Genomic DNA, 19732 nt, shown 5'->3' with positions numbered 1-19732 from the left:
AACATCAATTCTTCGGTGCTCAGCTTTCTTTACAGTCCAACTCTCACATCCATACACAACTACTGGAAAAACCATAGCCTGACTAAACGGACCTTTGCTGGCAAAGTAAAGGCTCTGCTTTTTAATATGCTGTCTAGGTTGGTCATAGTTTTTCTTCCAAGGAGCATGTGTCTTTTAATTTCATGGCTGCAGTCACCATCTGTAGTGATTTTGGAGCCCCCAAAAAATAAACTCTGTCACTGTTTCCATTGTTTGTGCAACTATTTGCCATGAAATGATGGGACCGGATGCTATGATCTTAGTTTTCTGAATGTTGAGTTTTAAGACAACTTTTTCATCAAGAAGTGTTCTCTTGGCAAAACTCTGTTAGCCTTTGCTCTGCATCGTTTTGTATTCCAAGGTCAAATTTGCCTGTTACTCTAGGTATCTCTTGACTTCCTACTTTTGCATTCCAGTCCCCTATAATGAAAAGGACATCTTTTTTGGGTGTCAGTTCTAGAAGTTCTAGTTCTGATTCTAATCCAGGAAAAAAATGTATCACTGATGAGTTAGAAATGTGATCTTTTAAATATTATTCCAGTTTATTAAATAATGATATGAGGTTTATCCCACATATTGCAATTATGTTTAAATGAAGATCTCGAAATATAAAAGCTTATGAAAAGTTTTATAGTCTTTATATAACATATACTATTTCCAACACATGAACAAATACAGAGAACAGAAACTTTTTTATATCTCAATCAGGCAATACTTAGCATCAATGATTAAACAAATCCACAAGCAAACAAAAAAATCCACTTTCTTCATTTTGATTACAAAAGGTAAAAATCCCTTGGCCACATTTACCCAAGGGAATGGGGGGAGGTGGGGACCTGTAGTCACAGCCCTGGAAACAAGGGGACTGAGCCTCCCAGTTCTTCAAGTTCTTTCTTGGCTTAGAAACTTCCACAACTACATTACTTTTTCAGGAAGCAGCAAAAGAAAAAAAATCAAAACAAGACTGTTCCATAAGATATTTAATAAATCTGAGCTAAAGAAATACTATATTTTTATCTTAAAAATCTGCTTTTACAGTGAGGCTTGGCTTTCTTTTCATTCTGGTGTAAACATGGACAGAGGAACCTGGCGGGCTACAACCCCTGGGGTCACAAAGAGTCAGAACCAACTGACCATACACACACACACACACACATACACGAACATGTACATATTTGAACACACTGATATAATGAATATTGCATGGTATCCAATCTTTACATGGTCTTCAAAATTAACTTGCTTCTACTGTCCTAGGGATTATACGTACACTTAAAATGTCTTCTACATTAAAAGAAAAAAAAGTGGCTCATTAAAAAATCTCATAAAATAGTCATCCTTTAAACTCAAAGAACGCAAAAGTGAAAGCCTTTCTATAGAAACCCTTACACCTCAGTGGAACTGTTCTGGTAAGAAGAAAAAAAAATTCCTCTGTAAAGATATGATTCATTACAAGGGATGAGGCCTGAAAGGGCCTCATCACATTTGGAGCTGGTCAGGGAAAACTGGCTGAGAAGGCAATGGCACCCCACTCCAGTACTCTTGCCTGAAAAATCCCATGGACGGAGGAGCCTGGTAGGCTGCAGTCCATGGGGTCACGAAGAGTCGGACACGACTGGGGGCTTCACTTTCACTTTTCACTTTCATGTATTGGAGAAGGACATGGCAACCCACTCCAGTGTTCTTGCCTGGAGAATCCCAGGGACAGGGGAGCCTGGTGGGCTGCCGTCTATGGGGTTGCACAGAGTCGGACACAACTGAAGCAACTGAGCAGCAGCAGCAGCAGGCAGAACTAGACTTCCATCTGAGTCTTGAAGCAATCAGCACCCACTTGCTCCTCCAACCTCCTTTCGTGCCTTAAATCTTACCACTGGAGCTAAAATTCTGCTTCACAAAAATCTTGTTTTCAGAGTCAGCATTAACAAAGAAGACAAGGTCAAGGTGATTGGGAGGAAAACTGTCCAATCTCCAAGAAAAACCCGTGTGGCTTCCACGTCACTTCAAGGGAGGAAGCAGCCCAGGGACTGGACCAACTGGGAACCTGCATTTACTGCAGAAGTGTCTGTCCTAGAGCCCCAGTGAGTATGTATTTAAGTTACTCTCAAAGAGTAGAACCGAAGGTACCCAAGTAAATATTAAATATTTCCTTTCCTGGGGATGTATTCTTGAAGTGTAAAGATCGTGGGGTGCTCAAAGTCACTATTTTGAAAAGAGTAAGATGAACACGGCAAAGAATGATATCCTATTTTCAGAAAAAGAAGGAAGATACTACATGCCTCTTCTCAAACTCTAGGTACACGAAAAATTGCTTTTCAAATTTCAAGCAATCATTTTCCATCCAAACCGATTAGGAAGTCCAAGACAAGGAATACTTTAATAAGCAGGACGAGAACTAAAGTGAAACCTGGGAAATCTGGAAAAACCAACTCTTAGATTCACTTGCAACCTTTTGCTAAGGAAAACATAATAAAACCTTAACCACTTTCTTTCACATGGCTTTTACCAAAGAACTCATTCAGAAGAAACTCATGATAAAATAATTCTCTTCAATACACCAGACCATTTATTTTTGGATTATGGCTTTATGAAAGCATGATATAAACACACTTATCCTACAAGTCAAGTAGTAGCAACTACTATTTTCTTCACTTGATTCTCAACATCAGTAGAGATTATCATCCTCATCTTACAGACTGGGAAACAGAAACTTGCTAAAATCTAAAATTAGGAAAAAAAATAAAAATAAAATTAGGAACATTATCTAAGGACCCAACTTGCTTAAAAACATCTCCCACCAACACAGACTTTGCCACCTTCCAAGCTAACATATTATACCATCCTGAGTTTAGAAATCAATACTTCGCAACAATTCCTCACAAACCTCAAGGGGTAATAAAGGTTTAAAAATCACTTACCATAAGTGAAAGACCCTGCCAAAATAAGAAATTGCAAAGCATTGCAATGTTTCAGGGATCTATATCCTGCATTGTTTATACCTGAGGTATACCAGGTCTCTATGTGTGAACTTCTTCAGCAGACACAAAGCCAAAGCCCCCCGGAAGTTCAGAACAATGACACTTTCTCAGAGGCTCTACTCCATGGTTCAGATGAGCTTTTTTAGAACATCTGGGAGTCTCGGCTACAATCTGAGACGCATCAGGAGTTACTCCCTCCAAAGGAAATGATCCATAGTTCTTGACCTTCATCCAAGTTTTCTTTAGCAAGAAACGTGCATTTCATGTTATATTTGATGTGGAAGGGTACTTGGATGGTAAGAACTAGTGTCTGGATGTTACAGTTTATACCATTAAATGTCTGGTACAGAGCACCCAAGGCCAAGCAAGACACAGCAATTCACACTAACACAGCCCTCACTTGTTGCTCACACCTAAGCATCTGTGGCGGGTAAAGCAGTAGGAAAGACTGGAAGCTTTGCTATTTCAGAAGTGAGCATTTTCAGAAGGATGTCTCATGCAGTCTTGTCACAAATTCAATACCTTCAACTGCTTGTACGTCACAAAGAAAATAATATTCCAAGGACCAAGTCTCAACCAACTTGACCAAAACCCTTTACACAGAGCCAAAAACCCCTTCATTCTTCCATGTCTATAATAAGCAATGCAGGGTACCTGTGAAACCAGGGCGTCTGCCATCGTGAAGGACTCCAATTCATCGTACATGTTCTCACCACATCGACAGGGTTTGAGGCCAGGGCCCCTGCCAATCCAGAGCTGAAGCTTGAGAGGAAATGGGTTACACAATGTCTCCCATCAGGCGCGAGAAAATCAGATGCTTCTCAGTGAGGCTGCAAACCCACAGCTCCATGCAGCCAACATCAGTGGCCCTCTGAGCAATAAGGGACATGCCCTTCCACAGTCCTCTTGTTCCCTCTTGCTGGTAAATGTTAATGAAGTTGCCTATTATTCCCCCTTGAAGGGTGTTGTTTTGTGCTGCCATCTGAATTTTCAATACCTTAGCTGGAATGGAAACGGTTGAGGATATGACTCAAGAGAGAATTCCACAGGCCACATTATAAGAAGGGTTTCATCTTCTGGGCACTTGACAAATAGCCACTTCAAGCACATCAAGATAGGTGCCTATCTTGATGGCGCCACAGGAAGCCTGGTGTACCACTGAAGGGTACTCCTCAAATACAGTGCTTTCAGGCCTTCCTCTCTGCCTATCCTCACTAACACATTCAACACTGCTCAATACTTGATTTCTTTAAAGTTTGCATCATTCTTCTGGTCTTGAATCTGGAGTCGTGTCTTGGTTAAATCAACTGGAAACTTACTGAACTCAGCTAGAGTGGTCAGGCCTCTGTACACGAAGGGCTTCCAGTTCAGGGCCAACAAGCTCACCGCTGTCCCTTCTCCTTTGGTTCACAGAAGCATAGCCTCCAACAGGATTTTTCTAGGCAGGGGAAGCCCTGCACCTTCTCCTGCCCAGGCTTAGCAGCAGTTGGACAGAAAATGTGATCTTGATAATATCCTGGGTAGGTGAACACCTGACTCAATCATAATTTTTAAAACTATCAATCTGTTACTATCAACCCTGGAAACAGTTCCTAAAACAATTGGATCTATCCCATTGTGTCTCTTTTTAACATAGTGTCTTTAAAAAAATTTTTTTATTGAAGTATAGTTGATGTACAATATTATATAAGTTACAAAAGTACAAAACAGTGATTCACAATCTTTAAAGGTTATATTTAACACTTATCGTAAACTATTGACTGTATGCCCTGTGCTATACAATACATCCTGATTCATTTTATACAGAGTAATGTGTACCTCATAGTTCCCTTCCCAAGCCTGCACCACCCATCTTTCCTCTCCCCACTGGTAACCACCAGTTTGTTCTATACATCTCTGAGTCTGCTTCTTTTTTGTTGTATTCACCAGTTTGTTTTATTTTTTAGATTCCACATATAAGTGATATCATACAGTATTTGATTTTCTCTGTCTGACTTACTTAGCATAATATACTCCAAGTCTATTTGCGTCGTTGCAAACGGCAAAATTTCATCCTTCTTATGGCTGAGTAATACTCCATTGTATATATGTACCACATCTTCTTTATACATTCCTCTGTCAATGGACATTTAGGTTGCATCCATGTCCTGCCTATTACTGTAAGTATTGCTGCCATCAACACTACGGTGCATGTATCTTTTTGAATTAGTGTTTTTGTTTCTTTCTCATTCCTTACTTTCTTAAAGATTTTTCACTTCATGATGCACTTACTAGTTTACAGAAAATAACATTTTTGACATAGTATATCATTCAATTCTATTTAACAATTACTGAACAGACATCTATTACATACTAACCGCTAGAGATATATAGCTGAATATGTTTGTATTTCTCATCCTCAAGCAATCACAAGGTTCTTAGTAAGAATAAAATCATTCACAACTAGTTTAAACACAATAAATATGAGTGTTATCCTTGCAGTATAAACAAAATGCCAAGGAAATGCAGGTGAATTAAATCTGCCTAAAAGTAGTAAAGGGTTAACACAACTCTGTCATCTTAGGCAGAAACAAAATGAAGAAAGATACGGAATCTTGACAGTCTATGGTGAGGCTGAGAACAGAGACACTCAAGACAGGCAAGAGTCAGAAGATCAAGAGGCAGAAACTGCCAACGTAATTCTTCCTAAAACTGCAAAACAGAACATCACTCTCATCTTTAAAACCCTTTCATTATTCCTCTTTCTCTACAGATTAAGGTGCAAATTCTAGGGCATACAATAGTTTTTCCTAACTGTTCCCTGAGCTACCCAGGTGGCTCAGTGGTAAACAATCTGCCTGTTAATGCAGGAGACACACGTTTGATCCCTGGATCATGAAGATCCCTCTGGAGACAGAAATCCCATGGACAGAGGAGCCTAGCAGGCTACAGTCCATGGGGTCCAAAAGAGTTGGACAAGATTTAGCAACTAGACAACAACAACAACAACTGTTTCTTGCTTACTCTTACAGCCTTCGCTCCTATCACTTTAGCATTTTACCTGTTTATAATTTCCCCAGTAAGTCTTACCTGAGCCTTAGCAAAATGCAGTTCTTTCTGCTTAGAATGTACTTTAGGTCTCCAATGAACTCTGATTTCAAGAATCAGTACATCTGTGTTACTGTTCAAAAGCCAGACCCTAAATCCTCCTTCCTGTGCTAGTTAGTATAAACCTGTGCAAAGACACAGGGTTGCAAAGTGGTCTACTATGCCTGGGCAAATAGTAAGAAGGTCCAGTAGTGTCCATAGAGTGTAGAATATGGATGTGAAATACTTGATCCCAGGGTCAACATCCTGTTCATTTTCATATACTCTCTTACCTTGCAGCTACCGAATATGAACCAAGCAGAAAACAAAGAGTGAAAACAAAGATCCACACAGCTCTGGCAAACTACAATTTTTCAGTTAAATCTAGACCAGTGCTCATTGCTTATATCCTTTTCTCCCCTAACAAATTAATCTAGGTCATCACCTCACTCAGACCCAGCGCTCACTTCACATCCTCTTTTTGATGAAGACTAAGAGCATCAAGATAGCATCTTCCCATCAGTCTCCTAGAACACTCCTCCTATTATTTCCACCTGTGTATATAAATCCACATAAACAAACCCAGATCTCCCCGTGCAGCCATACTCTACCTGCTGTGTTCTGTCTTCCTTTTACTGTGTTGTTTTCCTGTCTTCCTTTTACTCCCAAATCTCGTTTTTCCCCATTCTCCAACCCCTCATTTTCCCTTCATGCATTTCCTCACACACAAACAATATTTATTTATTAAGCACCCAATAGGTACAAAGGACTATAAAACATCCAAAAAATAAAACAGTCCCCAATAATTCCTTTAAGCCTTCTAAACATGGCTTCTAAACACATCCCACTGAAGCTCTTTTCCCCACTTCACCCCTTATTTCCAGGACAGCCCGACTACCCTTTCATGATCTTCCACACAAATCAACATTACCCTCTACACCAGAGTTTGAATTATATTTTGCTCATTTCTAATCTTCATTCTCCTCCTCCCATATACACATACAACACATTTCTTCCACTGCAAACTCACAGCCACAATTAGTCTGCAGCCCCATTATCTTATGTCTTTATTACTGTACAGGGGCTTCTCTGGTGGCTCAGACAGTAAAGAATCTGCCTGCAATGCAGGAGACCCGGGTTCAATCCCTGGGTCTGGAAGATCCCCTGGAGAAGGGAATAGCTATCCACTCCAGTATTCTTGCCTGGAGAATTCCATGGACAGAGGAGTCAGGCAGGCTATAGGCTATGGGGTTGCAAAGAGTCAGACACGACTGAGTGACTAACACTTTAGTCTCTTGCTTCTCTTCCCTGTAATAAATCAACCATATCACTTCTAAATCAAAGCTATGTATCATCTTTATCATGTTCCTTAACTATTGAAAAACCTTAAGTGGAATAAAACATAAGTATACAAAAAAAAAAATCTATGCGTTCTTTTTCTTAAACAGCTTTGAGATATAAATCACATATCAGATCATTTATGACAAAACTGTATATTGTCAACTCGCTTATTTGACTTACATGCAGAGTGCATCATGCAAAATGCTGTGGTGGATGAATCACAAGCTGGAAGCAAGATTGCCAGGAGAAATATCAACAACCTCAGATATGCAGATGATACCATCCTAATGGCATAAAGTGAATACGAACTAAAGAGCCTCTTGATGAATGTGAAAGAGAAGAGTGAAAAAGCTGGCTTAAAACTCAACATCCAAAAAACTAAGATCATGGCATCTGGTTCCATCACTTCATGGCAAACAGGAGAGGAAAAAGTGGAAGCAGTGAGACTTATTTTCTTGGGCTCCAAAATCACTGAGGATGGTGACCACAGCCATGAAATTCAAAGACTCTTGCTCCTTAGAAGACAAGCTATGATAAACCTAGACAGTGTATTAAAAAGCAGAGATATTACTTTGCTGACAAAGGTCCGTATAGTCAAAGCTATGGATTTTTCTAAGTAGGCATGTACGGATGTAAGAGCTGGACCATAAAAAAGGCTGCGTGCTGCAGAATTGATGCTTTCAAACTATGGTGCTGGAGAAGATTCTTCAGAGTCCCTTGGACAGCAAGGTGATCAAACCAGTCAATCCTAAAGGAAATCAACCCTGAATATATTCATTGGAAGGACTGATGCTGAAACTGAAGTTCCAATACTTTGGCCACCTAATGTGAAGAGCCAACTCACTGGAAAAGATCCTGATGCTGATAAAGACTGAGGGAAGGCGGAGAAGGGGGCAACAGAAGATGAGATGTGTGGATGGCATCACTGACTCAATGGAATGAGTTTGAGCAAACTCTGGGAGATAGTGAAGGACAGGGAAGCCTGGAATGCTGCAATCCATGGGGTCACAAAAAGTCAGACACGACTTAGCAACTGAACAACATCATTTACCCATTAAAACTATACAATTCAGGACTTCCCTGGTGGTCCAGTGGCTAAGACGCTGTGCTCCCAATGCAGGAGGCCCAGGTTCAATACCTGGTCAGGGAACTAGATCCCATACGCTGTATTAAGACCTGGCATAGCCTAACAAATATTTTTTTAAGTATACAATTCAAAGACACAGTCAAACTAATTTTAGAAAATCTTCCTAAATTCCATATATATGCGTTAGAATACTGTATTTATGTTTTTCCTTCTGGCTTACTTCACTCTGTATAATAGGCTCCAGTTTCATCCACCTCATTAGAATTGATTCAAATGTATTCTTTTTAATGGCTGAGTAATATGGTAACAATAACCCTGTGTACGAGACAGCAAAAGAGACACTGATGTATAGAACAGTCTTATGGACTCTGTGGGAGAGGGAGAGGGTGGGAAGATTTGGGAGAATGACATTGTAACATGTAAAATATCATGTAAGAAACGAGTTGCCAGTCCAGGTTCGATGCACGATACTGGATGCTTGGGGCTAGTGCACTGGGACGACCCAGAGGGATGGTATGGGGAGGGTGGAGGGAGGAGGGTTCAGGATGGGGAACACATGTATACCTGTGGTGGATTCATTTTGATATTTGGCAAAACTAATACAATTATGTAAAGTTTAAAAATAAAAAAAAATTAAAAAAAAATAGCTCAAAAAAAAAAAAAAAAAGAAAATCTTCATCACCTCAAAAAGAAACCTCATAACCTTCAGCTATGGGCCTAACTACCCTTTTCACCATTCTCTCACCCTTCTACCCCAGGAAACCTCTAATGTAATTTTTCCCCCTTTTGGATTTCTCTATTCTGGACTTTTACATGAATGGAATCACACAGTGTGTGATCTTTTGTCACTGGCTTCTTTCACCCAGCATAGTGATTTCAAAGTTCACCTATGTAGCACGTACCATGTAGAAGCTATCAGTCCTATTTCCTTGGTGGTCCAGCAGTATTCTATTTACAGATGTAACATATTTTGTTAGTCCACTGGTCTGCTGACAGGTAGCTGGTTGTCTCTACCTTTTGGTTATCCAGAATAATGCTGCTATGGATATCTGTGTACAAGTTTTTATGTAAACATGTTTTCAAGTCTCTTGGGCATATGCCTAGAAATGAAATTGCTGAATCACATGGTAACTACGTTTAGTCATTTGAGAAACTGCCAGAGTGTTTTTCAGAGCAGCTGGACCACGTTAACATTCCTATTGAAACATACAAGAGGGTTCAGATTTCTCTACTTCCCCAACACTTGGTATTATCTGACATTTTTATTCTAGCGTTCCTAGTTGGTATGAAATAGTATGGTTTTTATTTGCATTTCTCTGACAACTAATGTCGAGCATTTCATGTGCTTGTTGTTCATTTGCATATATTCTATTTGGAGGAAGGTCTACTCAGATCCTTTGGCCATTTTTAAATTGGGTTGTCTTTTTTATTATTGAGTTCTAACAACTCTCCACATATTCCAGCTACTTATTAGATATATAATTTTCAAATACTTCCTCTCATTATCTAACAGTCTTTTCACTCTCTTGATGGTGTCCTTTAAGGCACAAAGGTTATAATTCTGATAAAGTTCAATTTATTTACTCTTATTGTTCATGTTTTTGGTGTCATTATCCAAGAAACTAGTATGAAATCCAAGGTCATGAAGATTTATTCCTATATTTCCCCCTAAGACTTTTATAGTCTTGTGTTTAGGACTTTGACCCATTCTGAGTTAATTTTTGTATATGTAGGAGTTAAGGGTCCATCTTCATTCTTTTGTGTGTGTTACTCACATACAAAAGGCTGTTGAAAAGACTTTCCTTTTTCCCTGCACTGAATGGCTCTGGTAGCCTATCAAAATTCAACTGACCATAGATGTGTGGGTTTATATCTGGATTGTCTATTGTGTTCCATTGCTCCTTGCAACAGCAAACCACACCATCTAGATTACTACTGCTTTATAGTAAATCTTGAAATTGGGACATATAAGTCTTACTACTTTGTTCTTTTTCAATATTGTTTTGGCTATTCCAGTCCCCTGCAATTGCACATGAATTTTAAAATCAGCTTGTCTATCTCCACAAATAAATCAGCTGATATTCCTTTGGAGATTATATTGAATCTGTAAAGTTTTGGGGGTACTGCCATCTTAATAATGTTAAGTCTTAGTTAACATTAGTGAACAATTAGTGAACACGGGGTGTTTTTCATTTATTTTAAGATATAATGGTCTATATAATTTAAAGACTTCAGCATCTGTACCAGTAGATATATAAAAATTATTATGTAATGGTTAATCAAATATTTCCTATTAATTTAAAACTCAGGAAAAGCAGAGTTTTACAAGACAAGCTGTTTACTAACCAATTCTAAGCTCATAAATCAAAGGACATACTGTGGCATTTTCAAAGAGAAAGTTTAAAAGTCAGGGATAATTAGGAATTTCTACCTGATGCCTTCATCATTTACTAAAAGGCATTAATTCCTTCAAAAAGAAAAGTAGAAGCTATTTAAATCCCTCCTCCAATTCTGAGAGGAAAGGAGAACTGAAGAAAGAAAATGACCATTACTACCAGTATATATTAATTTGAAGAGTATAGATCACTGACTCAATGGACATGGGTTTGGGTGGACTCTGGGAGTTGGTGATGGAAACGGAGGCCTGGCATGCTGCGGTTCATGGGATCGCAAAGAGTCGGACATGACTGAGCGACTGAATTGAATTGAAAATTGAATAGACCTAGATTTCTGTACTTAATTACAGGTAATCCCTTATCGATTGCCTGGGCAATTATCTGAGTTCCATGCTGACAGATCACGATCAATACTGATGCTAACCCCAATGGGAAATAAGCATGTGCTTCATTCAATTTCCAAAATTAATGGTTGAAAAGCTAAATTAAGAAAAAGATAAAGACTCTTCTTCCCAGAAATCACTATTCCTCTAGCCTTTTTCTTCAGGAAAGCAGTTTAGCTGCGGCAAGGGGGAGGGAGAATATGTCCACTTTATATCCACACAAGCATCTAGAGTTTACTAACTCTAGGGTTTCACCTGCACTGCAGAGCTGAAAAGGCAACTATTCTACTTCCACAAAGAGTCAAATCTAAAACTCTTGGCTCTTTCACTACAATTGTCTGCATGAGAGAGGCTGGCTAACATTTCGGGCCTTAATCAAGCATCACAGGCCCTTACTGAGCACGCCAAGCAAAGGAAACCATTCCATACCAGTCACTAGCCGCTTATTCCACCACTTTAAAACCTAGTGCTGTTTTCTCCTCCACAATACTCTGCCTTTTTAAAAAACTCCTTTCCAAATTCTACTTTCCTAGTATCTTTTTCTCCATCAGCAAACTTGAGACTTACTTCAAACACTGGGTAATAGACTTCTTTCCACTCTCTTATATAGTAATCTCAAGTTTTATGCCACATACCTAAGAATATTTTAACAGACTAGGACATAAAATTCTTAGGATACTTGTCAAATAAATGAATATGCAAACTATCCTCACAAAGTATCACATATTGAAATACTGGACAATACTGCCAATGCAGGGGACATAAAAGACGTGGGTTCAATCTCTGGGTCGGGAAGATCCCCTGGAGTAGGAAATGGCAACCCACTCCAGTATTCTTGCCTGGAAAACTCCAGACAAGTGAAGCCTGGTGGGCTACAGTTCATGGGGCTGCAAAGTCAGGAGATGACTGAGTGACTGAGCCATGTATAAATATAATAAATACTCATAAACATGACTTCAAAACATTTCAAGATATCCTGTGTCTTAAGAGTAATTTTATCATATGTCATATTTTTAAAACGTAAAAGATATATACTAGTACATTCTAAATTATTCAATTAATCAGAATATTCATTAAAACAAGTCATCCAATTCCTTAACCTCTCACTCTGTGAGTTGAAGGTCTTCCAGAACTTATTGGACTATATATTATAGCAGCACCCAAGCCATCACCTCATACAAAGGATTTTTTAAAAATTGCATTCTGGGTGAAGGAGTGTGTACTAAAAAGAATCTATGGGGAGGGAAGATACTAGAACATTCAATGACACCTCAAATCACACATTTTACAGCTTAGTTATGTAAACCTTTTTATACAGGACAAAGGCATGAGAAAAAGATTTGGTATTAGCAAACAGCTCAGAAAGAAACTCTACTTCTCCCCAAACCATACAGCTACCTCTCCTCCCTCAGAAAAAGACCTGCTAGGAATAAGTGAAGTCCTTTCAAATACACTGGATTGTTTCACACTGAGTTATGATTACTCATAACTGCAAAAAAAAAAAAAAAAAACCCCAAATCTGAATATAATTACAACATCCAATCTTGAAATAAAGATTACTGTGTATGGAAAAAACATCCTGCAAACTACTTTAGGAAGAAAGAGATGGGCCGTCAGAGCTGAGGGATATCAACAAAGTCCTTTTCCTTACTTCATTCCATTAAAATTTCTACAAGCACACCCAAGGGTGGAGAAAGTACTAAGGAAAGGAAAGGAATGGAAAGTGTTTTGAAAATTACAAAAAAGTTCAGAGAACGATGAGTCTTAAGGGACCCCTGTAAGTATCATTATTCTTCCCAAACAGTCTCACTGCTTTAATAAAACTGCTCAACCAGGACTGTGAGAACTCCCCAGAAAGCACACTGCATAACGCCATCCCAAAAAACACACAAACACACACAGAGGACTCAGTCAGCCACTGCCCTGACATCTGAAAGTTCCGGTTAGCTGCCACTAATTCCAGCGAAGCATTTACTATCCCTCCCGGTATCTCAGGCCACCTGATCCAGGCACCTGTGCACCTCGGCGCCTGATCGCACCAGCTGGTATGAACTTGGCCCCCGGGAAGGTACCAGCTCAGAAGAAGCAAGTGACCTCAGGACGAACACACAAGGCAGCCCGCCCTCTGTACCGGCAAGTCCACGCTGACGTCGGTCCCATCCAGAAGGGACACCCGGCAGGTGATCACGGCCCGCGCGTCCCCAGCCGCAGGGATGTGCGTGGCCGCGCGCTGGGCCTCACGGAGCCGGTCCTTCTCGGCCTGTTTGCGCATCGAGCGGCGCCCGAGCGTCCTGCGGAAGAAGCTCAACATCTTGTCACTGCGGAACCAAGAGAAAAAAGGGGTCAGTGTTCTCCTGCAGTCTGCTCTCAGACAGATGGCGTAGTTTAGTAAAGTTCTGTGGCCATTAGAGATATGTTATTAAAAAAAACACCTGGTCAAGTAAATTTGAAAAAAATTAAAACTGGCGACTTTAAAGACCTGAACAAAAAATAGAGCTCACGGCACTGAGCTCACAGCAATTTTAAGCTTTCTGGACTATGTTGTAAGGAGCTAATCTGCCAAGAGAGGGGTAAACATTTATTAAGTTCATCGGGTCTTTCGGGTCAATAAATTATGTGTACAACAGTCATATACCTTTACAAACACTAGGATACGATGCCATACACTAAGGTGCCCTTTGATAGTAACAACAATCCTAAGAAGTTTCATTCCTTCTCTCCCCATTTATAGTACTAACACAAAAATGATCACCTATTTTAGCTAAAATACAAATATAATTCAAATGAAAGTTTTTATCACATATTCTACTATTACTTACAGACTTTAAGCTGCTACATAATATAAACAATTGTTTACAATGTCAAATTAATGCTACTTTATCTCCATTAAGAACATTAAAGTTAATCAAAATTAAGAGGTTAAATACAGCACATATAAAATGAAAACATCATAAAAACTACCTTGCTAATCTACAGTTTAACTTCCAAAACTAAGAAGAGTTTGAGAAAAATAAGTACATGTAACTAAGCCAAGAAATAAATAACAGAGAAAACAAGTTGTGCAGAGAGGGAAATAATCACAGTGCACTTTATGACTCAGCTAATAATTATGTCATAATATATTAACATTAATACTGATCTAACCGTAAGTATAAAGTAACGATAACTCAGAGGAGGTGGCTAATACAGGTAAGGGTAAACACAGAGTTAATCCTCATCTTGCCTGGTAGGAATTCAATAGGTAGGTCATGAAACTACGTGAAACTAAAAATCAAGAAGCAGCAATGAGCTTATTATTTAAAATATGAAAGTGGTTGCCTTAAGGAGGAAGAAAAATTCAGGAAAATGCTCTTTTTTGGAAGAAGACTTCGTATCAGATGACTCTTACCACTAGATAAACTTGATAAAAATAAAAGCTAATTTAAAAATAAATGCTATTACATGAAAACATAAGTATCTATAAAGATTACTATACACACATTACAAGTAAGGATGTAAGTGAAAGTCATTCAGTCATGTCCGACTCTGCCTCCCCATGAACCTCATGACATTCTACAGGCCAGAATGCTGGAGTGGGTAGCCGTCCCCTTCTTCAGAGGATCTTTCCAACCCAGGGATCGAACCCAGGTCTCCTGCATTGCAGGTGGATTCTTTACCAGCCCAGCCACCTTCCAGCGTAATTAGGTGAACTGGCAAAGCCACCATACTTGTCATTTGTACATTCATCTGTTTATACCTTAAAGAAATAGCTAAAATTTCGGATAGTGTTTCAGTTTACATCCTCCGCAGGCTTCTTTTCCCGTGGACAATGCTCCCTTTGGACCTTGCTAGCCAGTCTTATTTCAGCTGCCTACAAAAGGCTATACTTGTCACCCTAAGGCTTCTAACCCCCTTATGTCAGAGGATCCCTACCTGTTCCTTTTAACTTAACTCTACCTGTATCTCCCCTGAGCAACATTCTCTGACATCTAAAGAGTTAGTCAGTCCCAAAACACTTTCACTGAACCCCGAAAATATTTTTGTCTAACTAATCACATTTTAATTATTCATTTACATGCCTGTCCCCTTTACTATAAGCTCCTGAAGGATACAATTCCTACTTTGAATAGTTAGCCACTTAGTACATTTCATCATCAAATCAACAAATGTTTACTTTGGAGATTGGAGTAAACAATCTCCATTGGTACTCAGAAAAACTCCCTAAAAATATTGTCTTATTTTGATAAGCACACTAAAAGTCACAGAAATTAAACCATTGACCAGGTCCATTATTTAGTAGTGAAGACAGGGGCTCAAACTCTGATTTTCTGACTCCAAATTTTGGTCTTTTATGCAAAACTCACATTGCAGAAATAAGAAAGAAATTATCAAACACCACAGCTAAAAAGATGCTGAGTAAAAATACAATCATAAAACATACATGATGAATTTGTTTTTTAAAACTTAATTCAGCATATTCAAGAAATAAACAGCAAGCGGATTAAAAAAAAGAGAGATACAAAGGAAACTACAGATTCAGAGATAATCACAAAGTGTGGACTTATATTAGATTCTTCTTAAGTTATAAGATGTTGTCAATGAGAGAAGCTAGGTGAAAGATACATGGGAATTCTGTACTACTGTAACTTTGACATAAGTCTAAAATTATCTCAAACTAAAATATTTTTTCAATCATACATTTACTATTATATATATAAAACTTGTAAGAAGTCTTGCATAACCAGCTGATATTTTAAACTAAATGCATTTGTAAACATGATAAAAATAAAAGCTGAAATATTAAATTAAAAACATTTTAAAAACAATTCAGTAGCTATAAATTGAGAATTACAACCTCAGTTTACAAGTATGAATACTCCTATGTAATTAGATAATCTTGCAAAACCATGACAGTTGTCATCTGAACTTTCTAAGGACACAAATTATACACATACACATCTGAACACCAAGTGGATTGTTTATGATACTCAAGGAAGTACTGCCAATTTTCTTTTGGATAAAATAGTGGCATTAAAAATACATTTTTTAAGAATAATCTTACTCTTTTAAAAATACATACTGAAACATTTATAGAAGAAATGATATGATTTCTAGGACTCACATCAAAATAATACAAGGAAGGGAGTTAAGTGGGAAGAGATGAGACAAACTGACCAGATTACTGGCCATCAACTGTTGAAGCTGATGGGTACACAGAAACTAATAATATTCTTCTGACTACTTCTGTATATGTTGAATTTTTCCATAATAAAAAAAGCTTTTTTAAGGGAACAAATGCTCAAAATGCACTACAACTTTGTGATTCCTAGGAAGTAAATGAATTATAAGACCAGTTTTATTTCACCTCATCCTACATCTTAAAAATAAGATTCATTATACAAGTAGAGTTAACTTGCTAAGGAAAAATACAACTTCTTTCTTATTTAATATCTATGTATTTTGAAACTCAATGCCACAAACAAGTTTTTTAATTAAAAAAATATGAAAACAAATTTCAGATGCGCTAGAGAAGTAAAAGAAGTACTAGGAAAAAACAAACATATTAGGGTGATGGGCTGTTAAATTGTTTTCTGCAAAAAAAATTTTTGAAGGATTAACATGCAGTTTAATAAAGAACTATCACACATAGTTAAGATAAACAACCCAGAAGAGAGAAAATGGACACGATATGAAGAAACAAGCTCTAAAAGAAGACATGCAATAAAGAAATACTCTTACAAAGATGTGCAACCTCAGCAGTAACCGAGGAAATCCAAATTAAAAATGTAAGACACTGTCTGTCATTTAAAAGACTCTAGATATCCAGTATTGAAAAGGATATGTGAAAAACAATGACGTTCACACACACCCTTTCACACAGCAATTCTATTTCTGGTAGGATATCCTAAAAAGAAATGTCCCATATGCGCTTCAAGCCACAGAAACAAGAATTTTCAGGGCATAATTAAGAAAATGTTAAATGCCTCTACCAACACGCAAATAGTTAAATAACGGTTCATCCAATGGCATACAACACAGCTGTTTTTATAAAATACAGCTGACACAGACACTTTATATATATACACACACACAAAACAAAGCATTAGGACACACTTAAATGAGGCTATCTCTAGAAAGGGTCGTGTGGAGTATTTAACTTTTCTGTAATAAGAATATATTAATATGTTAGAAGTTTATTTTTTTAATTTATTGTTTTTAAAAGCTTTGCCACATTCACTTTTCCCCACCCCGCCCCCACTCCCAGCACCCTTCACCAAGCCACAGCAGTGGATTTAAGCAATCACCAATCAGATTCCTCTTAACAATCTTTAACTGCCTTGCTCCCGGCTCCAGCTCCTCCTCCGCCCCGACCCTTCCGGCGCCCACTCCTCTCAGCTCGCTCCGCTCTAGTAACTCTTCCACTCAGCCCAAGCGTCTTTCAACTGGGGCCCTTTTTTCCGCCTAAGCTGCTCCAGCTTTCTGGAATGCCCCTTCCCCTTCAACTCCCCCCCGCTGCCCAACCCCCCCACCCCCACCCTAACCCCCGCCTCCCACTTCACATGGCCATCTTCAGATTTCTGGCTGAAATATCTTTTCCTCAGAAAATCATTCCCTGCTTTCTAAATCAGGGTCTCCTTTTAGTACCCCTAGCGTGCTCTTTGTAACCCTTAAGATACCAACTTGTATTTTACTGGGTATTTGCCCCACCAAGACGCAAGGAGAGACCTCGTCTGACTCGTTCCCCACGGTGACCCAGTAGGCACTGCAATATGCGTATCAGGCGCTCAATAAGGAGCTTGCCTGAAATGACACAATGGAATTTTTGGATGGTAGGTGTATATATACACACACACACACATATTTTTTAAAATAGTATTGAATCTCTTACGCCTGACTTTTCAGCTATGAACTAGGAAGAGTTTAAGTGGGAAACTGCAAACCGAAGTCATCCATTTACCACCTAAATTAACTTTTTCATACATACCTAAAATTCAAAAGTTTGTCGTGACATGTATACACTCTCCTGCGACTGGTGGACGCAACGTTTGATAAACAATTGCTACCCCCACCCCAAGGAAATACTACTTGCATCAAGTTAAGAATACCCTACTGCTGCTAAGTCGCTTCAGTCGTGTCCGACTCTCTGCGACCCCAGAGACGGCAGCCCACCAGGCTCCTCTGGCCCTGGGATTCTCCAGGCAAGAATACTGGAGTGGGTTGCCATTTCCTTCTCCATAAGAACACCCTGGGTCGTTCTAAAACCCTGTCTCCAGTGCTTGCTTTCTGACAAAGCTATAAGCCAACCTACAGCGAACACCATCAGGATATTAACACCCTTCATCCTAGTCATCCCAAAACAGAAAGTATCTGCAAGGGACTAATTCAACAATTAATCACACATATGGTTTCCTAGTGAACTTTACCTAAAGAAGAAAACCTGCAAACTAGCTTATGTACAAACAATCCACTGTGTCAGATTCAGCAACCTGTTACAGGACAGAAATGGAATGAAAGGAAACTTTTCCCTAACTCTGAAAAACACACTTGATATGAAAACGTAGCCAAAAGGTGTAAAAGACTCGGCTATTGCTGGTCAGACAGCAGAACCACAAAGGCTGGTACTAATGAAGCCGACCCCAGGAGCCACGCATTTGGCCCGGCCGCGGGGCGCAGGGGAAAGCGGGTCCCGGAGCCCTCACACCCCTACCCCCGATCCCGGACACCTGCTGGTCTGCCTCCAGTGCGCGTCAGCCCAGCGCGCTCGCTACCAGTCCTCGGTACGTCCCGGAGCGGCCACGTCCGCCCGCAGGTGGACGCCCGTCCGGCCTCCCTCCTTCCCTCCGCGCCGGCCCCTCGGCCGCCGCCCGCCCGCCCCTCGCGGGACATGTTCGGCTGCCGACCTCGAAGCGCCGGGCGGCCTGAGGGTCCCCGGCGAGGCCGCAGACCCGGTGCAGGCGAGGAGGGCGTGAGGAGCCAGGCGGGTGGCGCGCTTACCTGGCGGCGACCACTCGAAGCCACTCGAGGGGAGAGGGCCTCGCGAGGAGGCGAGGGGGCGGCTCCGGGGAAACGCTGAGAAATGGCGGCCAGAGGCGAGCCCACCGCACTAATCCCGGCGGACCCCAGCCGCAACCGCCCCTCCCTTAAAGCCCCTAAGCTCCGCCCCAGAGGCGGGGCACGCCATTCTTAAATGGGCAATGACACCGCCCCGGAAATGGCAGGGCGGGGCGATGCTCGGGTTAAAGCGGCGATGCCGACCTGGTTCGAGAGCTGACCGCAGGTTTAAAGGGGCGCTGCCAAAGTCGGGTCTCCTGAGGGTCCGGCTCGCTGCACCCCCACGTTAGTCCTGTCACAGAGGCGGCTTACCCTGCAGACGGAATCCGGCGTCAGGTACCGCTAGGACATGCTGTCAGCCCTTCAACAAATTAAATTTCAGTCAGCAAATATTTACTTGCCGGGCTGTATTCT

At 40.1% G+C, this 19732-nt stretch overlaps 1 protein-coding gene, 1 non-coding gene and 1 pseudogene across 5 annotated transcripts in view; 1 reads left to right on the top strand and 2 right to left on the bottom strand.

Moving 5' to 3' along the window:
* EPB41L5 (erythrocyte membrane protein band 4.1 like 5) overlaps window positions 1-19430 on the bottom strand; it is a 167924-nt gene extending 148494 nt beyond the window's left edge. Inside the window, exons 1-2 of one of the 4 annotated variants that reach the window (XM_027562576.1) lie at window positions 19262-19430; window positions 13419-13605 (exon numbers count right to left, since the gene is read on the bottom strand). In XM_027562576.1, the coding sequence (XP_027418377.1) occupies window positions 13419-13598 (180 nt within the window). In that variant the 5' untranslated portion in view covers window positions 13599-13605; window positions 19262-19430. The remainder of the gene's footprint in view (window positions 1-13418; window positions 13606-19261) is intronic. The other 3 variants (XM_027562558.1, XM_027562547.1, XM_027562566.1) reach the window with 3 other exon arrangements.
* LOC113880574 lies at window positions 1795-4263 on the bottom strand (annotated as a pseudogene).
* On the top strand, window positions 8499-8571 carry TRNAG-CCC. Its single transcript has one exon. It is a non-coding gene; the product is annotated as a tRNA-Gly (tRNA).
* Window positions 19431-19732: the final 302 nt, after the last annotated feature.

Source organism: Bos indicus x Bos taurus, chromosome 2, assembly GCF_003369695.1.
Source record: "Bos indicus x Bos taurus breed Angus x Brahman F1 hybrid chromosome 2, Bos_hybrid_MaternalHap_v2.0, whole genome shotgun sequence".
Classification (NCBI taxonomy): domain Eukaryota; kingdom Metazoa; phylum Chordata; class Mammalia; order Artiodactyla; family Bovidae; genus Bos; species Bos indicus x Bos taurus.
The sequence above is the reverse complement of the archived record's forward strand: the minus strand, read 5'-3'. Positions and strand labels throughout refer to the sequence as shown.